At 48.4% G+C, this 5,555-nt stretch overlaps 1 protein-coding gene and 1 long non-coding RNA gene across 5 annotated transcripts in view; one reads left to right on the top strand and one right to left on the bottom strand.

The window, feature by feature from the left end:
• Positions 1–2,276, bottom strand: part of UBE2D3 (ubiquitin conjugating enzyme E2 D3) — a 29,513-nt gene extending 27,237 nt beyond the window's left edge. Inside the window, exons 1-2 of one of the 4 annotated variants that reach the window (XM_040477265.1) lie at positions 2,164–2,276; positions 721–876 (exon numbers count right to left, since the gene is read on the bottom strand). In XM_040477265.1, coding sequence (XP_040333199.1) covers positions 721–744 — 24 coding nt within the window. In that variant the 5' untranslated portion in view covers positions 745–876; positions 2,164–2,276. Of the gene's footprint in view, positions 1–720; positions 877–1,647; positions 1,780–1,953; positions 2,067–2,163 lie in introns of those variants that run through there. The other 3 variants (XM_040477272.1, XM_040477257.1, XM_040477280.1) reach the window with 3 other exon arrangements.
• A 52-nt stretch (positions 2,277–2,328) lies between these two features.
• LOC121031840 (uncharacterized) lies at positions 2,329–4,895 on the top strand. The gene is made up of 2 exons (XR_005790929.1): positions 2,329–2,826; positions 4,586–4,895. It is a non-coding gene; the product is annotated as an uncharacterized LOC121031840 (long non-coding RNA).
• Positions 4,896–5,555: the final 660 nt, after the last annotated feature.

The raw sequence follows: 5,555 nt of genomic DNA, 5'->3' as shown, positions 1-5,555 counted from the left end.
CCCCCCCCCCCCCCCCCCGCGCCAAAAAGAGAGCTTCCAGAAGCCTTTTACATCAGTTGCCGGTGTCCCTCAGATAAATAGCTTCGGGTGAGAAGCCTCAACTACAAAACATAGGAAGCGGTAACATTGTGTCAGCCCATCTCCTCTCAACCCCACTTACTCTTGTGTAACCAACCTGCCCCCAGTCGATTAAGTTTGACTAAGCTCATTCACTACTTTTCAGCCACTAAGAGACTTCTACACCGACCCCCAAAGAAGTTCGGGGCCCGCCAGATTTACACGTTCTTCTCCCCTGAGTTTCCAATGATTCTTCCCGTAGAAAGCCTAAGATCCTTGATCTTACAATTTAAGTTTTTAAGCACCGAGAATAGGAAGCGCCATGACATCTGCTGGAGCGTCTCTCGGCAATTCTGACCTCAAACAAGACTAACTCTTCCTTTAGAAGCAGAACCGAGGCGCCTGAAATCACTCTCCCCCACCCCTAATTTGCACCGATTCCACTGAAACATACACAAGGTAACACCTCACTCGCCACAAGCGTTGTTCTTTAGCTTGAACATTCACTTCTTTAAAGTAGATCTGCGTTTCCCTTCCCCCAAGAGAAGTGACCCAAAGAGGGACGTTTTCATAATTATACTTCCTCCCCACCCCCACGCTTTCCTCTGGTACTGAACCTTCCTTTCCTCCTACGACCCCATTCCCTTTAGCCCCAAGGGTTACCTTATTAATCCGTTTCAGCGCCATCGTCTGTGCTTTTCGTCTGGCTCCTCACTCTCCCGGTGTGTGCTCAAAGGTCCGGCCAAAACTCTTGATTATCCGGGCGGCAGGGAAAGATGGGTCTCTTCGTCTCACACCGGCTCTGCCAGACACAGGCGCCTTTTGCAAAAACGGAGCAGATCAGCACTCGCACAGGCCCCGAAGAGACCCTGATGAATCCAGGTCCCTTAAAACGGTCGCGATCCGGGGTGGGTGGGGTGGCGTGGCAAAGCCACCAACAGCCTCTATGCCGTGCTTCGGCCCGAAGAGGAGGCGAAGGTGACGGGAAGAGCGGAGGGGCGGCTACAAGTTTGACTTCCCGGCCTCTCGATAGGAAGAGACCCGGGTGGGAGAGGAAGAGGCGTAGGAGAAAGGGGTGGGTGCGGGGCAGGGTCCGGAGCCCAGCAGAGGAGGAGCCGGGGCCTAGTCGGCGCTATGCCGGCGTCACTAGGGCAAAGAAAGGCTAGGGGGGAGGGGGAAACAGGAGACTCCGGACTTCTTTCGGTTTCTGCTCAAAGATGCGGCCAGGGAGAGGAAGGAAATAAAAGAGGGAAGGCTTGATATGTGTTGCTGTCCCCGCAGCTAGGGCTATTCTGTGTCGGCCCCTGACGCCACCGTACACTCCGCCTTCCAGCGCGCTCCCGCACGCGCCCGCCCAGCCACCGCCACCACGCGCCCGTGCTGCCCCTGAGGCTCTGGCTTAGGCGCGAGGACGCGCCCATTCCCCCACCCCTTAAGCAAGACAGGCCCCGGCTTCTCCAGCCTTCCCACCCTACCCCACCCAACAGACTGGTCACTCAAGCCAACCAAGGCCTGTATTTCCCCTCTTACCCGGCCGGCCAGTGGGCCGGCCTCCCTTCCCATCCCCTAGCCGTCCACACCCACGCGTACAGAGGGGCCGGGGCCTCCCTCAAGCTGCGGCCTCGGCCTCCTCCCCGCGCGGCAGCTGGTGCCTCCCCGGCCCTACGGGGCTCACGCGCACGACACAGCCACAAGATGTCCGCTCTGACGGAACTACTGCCAGCTGCCACGCTCCGCCCCTCCCCCCTCCTCCTGCCTCTTCACCACCGCGTATCAGTCCGCCAACGCCGCCGTCGCGAGCACAGGACGAATCTAAGGGTGAAGGGGGACGGTTTACTTCCTATGTCCAGGGTTGAGTTTATCTATGCTACCCCCTTGTCCTTTTCGGAACAGCACCTTCTTACTAAACAGATCGGAGGTTGGACTGGGAGGGCGGGGGCCGGAGGCGGGTCATGGGCTGGGGGGAAGGGTGGACGAACGGCGGAAACCCTCAGACTCAGAGAAGCATCGAGAACCGGAAGGAGACCATGGGAGGAAGGTAATGGAAGCGGCAGCTGCGCGATTGAGCCCCACGCCCCTCCCAGCAGCATCCCCCAATTTCCTCACTTGGTATTGAGGCGGCGGATCTCGCGAGAACCTCGTGGCTGGCTAACAGGAGCTATACCTCTGCAATGACTTAAGGGCAGTTTTGTGCGCGCTTCCTGCTGAGGGCCCGCCCCCAAATCTACAAATTCTCGCGAGAAGCAATTAGCACCGGCTCGGGTTGGGGCGGGTCGTCGCCGGGAAGCACCGCCCCTGAGTGCGTCTGCTGGTTGGAGGGAGAGGAAATGGAATTCCCCGGACTGGTTAGAGCGCGCGCCGACACATCCGTCTCTCACGCGCCCAATCAGGAATGTGCTGTGGGAGGTACCACGAACTAATTACTAGATAACTTTAGCCCAGGTTGACCCGGGCTTTTGAAGTTTTCGGGGAAGCAGGTGAGCAATATTTTACTCGCCTGCCCATCCGGGCCGGTTAACCAATGGGAGGAGGCACCTCTCAAAATGAAACAGTCGTTTTAAATAGAAACCAGGCGAACCGCTGATCAGCGCTCTCACGTGCCAAAATATAGCGCATTTCTGGCCTAGAGGATCAGTACCGAGAAGAGTGGACTCATACACTCGTTCCCAGAATGACAGCGGCCTAGAAATCAAACTCAACAGTGAATTGATTAACTTGGGGGATAGGGGCGGACTAGTTATTTGCCTTTCACCATCCGCCAAGGTTGAGGTAGGAAAATAGGCTTAATACCTTTTTCTTCTTCTTGCTGTGTGTCAATTTCTAGAGCCACAGAGTTGCAAAATTCAAGAAATCAGTTTTGGGTCATAAAAAGTCATTACTTAACTGAAATATCTGGTGGGGGAGGAGGCACCTATAAGGGTAGGATCGGCCTGTTTTAATTTAGGTGTTGTAAAATATAGAGAGGGTGGTTTTACTGTCTAGTGCATCCTTCAGGTGAAGGGTAGTACATTAATTTTTAAAAGGAGTGAAGGTAAGAGCTGACGTGTTTTAAAGTTTTCCAACATTCCTAAGTGAAGTGGATATTTAAAAAAATTTTTTTAACGTTCATTCATTTTTGAGAGAGAGCATGAGGGGGGAAGGGGAGAGAGAGAGAGGAGGACAGAGGGGGAGAGAGAACTGGGAGCAGGCTCCAGGCTCTGAGCCGTCGGTACAGAGCTGGAGGCGGGGCTGGAACTCACCAACCATGAGATCATGACCTGAGCTGAAGTCCCACGTTTAACTGACTCAGCCACCCTGGGCGCCCCATGAAATGGATATTTTAAAGAATTAATATAAATATAAACTTGGGGCGCTTGGGTGGCGCAATCTCTTGATTTCCATTTGGGTCTTGATCCCAGAGTCGTGGGATCGCGCCTGTAAAGAGCATGGTGCTTGCGTGGGACTGTCTCTCTCTTCTCTCCCCCTCTGCCCTTATCCCCTGCTCGTGCACTCATGCACTCTCTCTTCGAAAGAAGAATCCAAAATGCTGTAAAAAGTATGTGTATGTATATAAACTCATTTTTAGAATATACTCAAGAAAAAAATCAAGTTCTTTCTTGTTACAATAAAGTATTACCTAATAAAAACAAAAGTAGGTCTGTGATGAATGAGCTAGCTTATACTGTTTAAGTGACCAGAATGAGTGTCACTAGAGCAACTAGTGAAACAGTGCTTTTCAGACTAGTGTCTCTGTGAATCACCTAAGGATTTTGTTCAGAATGCAGGTTTTGATTTAGTAGGCCCTGGTGGGGCACGAGATTCTACAGTTTTAACAAGCTCCCAGGTGATATAGATTATTCTGGGTAGAGGACATGAGTAGCAGAGTACTAAAGTGCTCATCATGTGGCTTATTTCCCTTCTCCCAGAATAATCTTCGTTCTCTGTTTTAACCAGTCTGATATGGTAGAAACACAGAATTAGGCAGTTGGGGTGGAGGGAGAAATCCAGGTTTGCATTCTTGCTCTATTCTGATGTGTGTGATACTGTGTGGCTACTTACCATCTTAGTTTCTTCAACACTGAACTATACATAATAATAGCTGTCCTTTTTCACAGGTTTATTGTGTGGTTCATATGTCATAATGTATGTGAAAGGGTACTGTAGACTACAGTGCTGTGTAAATAGAAGTTATTAATGTAACCAGCCAGACATTAACTGGCTGTAATATGAAACAAATGTACAAGAATAATCATAAATATAGGTAATGTTTATGCAACATTTGTCTTGTGTCAGGGACTGTGCTTATTAACCTACTTTTACAAATAAACTGATGCACAGGGAGATTTACTATCCCAAGGTCACACAGCTAATAAATGGCAGAAGTAGAATTTGAACCCATGCAGTTAACTTCAGTGTGTTCATCAGGTGGAGTTTCATATTGTCTCTTATTTTAGAAAGTAGGAGAGTAGGATGTTGTATATTTCTACTTTCAGTGTCCTCTGAATCTAGTTTTATTTGACTTATTTCTCCCTCTGTTTTGTTCTTTCAGAAGCCAGTATACAAGAGTGGTAGGAAACATTCCTATTGACCCAAAGGGAACTCACAGTATCCAGGAGGTCCCTTAAGAACAGTCCCAGATAAGCCAATTTGTATTACCCTGATCTAAACAAGCTTCAGTATGAAAGTATAAAGGAACATGTTAATGCCCTGAATTAACAAGTGCACAGCGGAGTGGGACAAATTTGAGGTCAGAGTTCCTTACTTTTTTTGTGCCACAGACCATTTTGGCAGTCTGGCAAAGCCATTGACTCTTCTCAAAATAATGTTTTTAAATGTATAAAGTAAAATTCATAGCAATAGTTGTAATGTGATATAAAGTATCTCATTCCTGTTGGTGATACAGACCTATGTATAGCTATTTGCTGCTTACATTCAAAATTGAAGGAAATACTACATTTCAGTTCGAGATTAGTAAAAATAAAGCAGTAATTTTTTTTCCCCAACTGAATTCACATACTTCCTATATTCTATCCATGAACTTCATGATAAAAAATTTTAGGTAAAGTCAAGTGGGCTTATTCCTGTTGGTAAGCCTTGAAAGGATTGTGAAATGTTATCATTCAATTATAACTTATATTCATAACAGTAGTGATTCCGTAATCACTAAAATTCATTTAAAAAAGCTTAATTACTACCAGTATATTCTTATTAAGAATGCATGGAAGTACATAATAGGTTTAGGAAATAGTTTTATCCTATTCGTTGATGTTTTTTCTTTTTTTTTTTTTTTTTTAATTTTTTTTTTCAACATTTATTTATTTTTGGGACAGAGAGAGACAGAGCATGAACGGGGGAGGGGCAGAGAGAGAGAGGGAGACACAGAATCGGAAACAGGCTCCAGGCTCTGAGCCATCAGCCCAGAGCCTGACGCGGGGCTCGAACTCACGGACCGCGAGATCGTGACCTGGCTGAAGTCGGACGCTCAACCGACTGCGCCACCCAGGCGCCCCTCATTGATG

Source organism: Herpailurus yagouaroundi, unplaced genomic scaffold, assembly GCF_014898765.1.
Source record: "Herpailurus yagouaroundi ecotype Mexico unplaced genomic scaffold, PumYag 28, whole genome shotgun sequence".
NCBI classification, from domain to species: Eukaryota; Metazoa; Chordata; class Mammalia; order Carnivora; family Felidae; genus Herpailurus; species Herpailurus yagouaroundi.
Note: the sequence above shows the minus strand (reverse complement) of the source record. Positions and strands in the feature narration are given on the sequence as shown.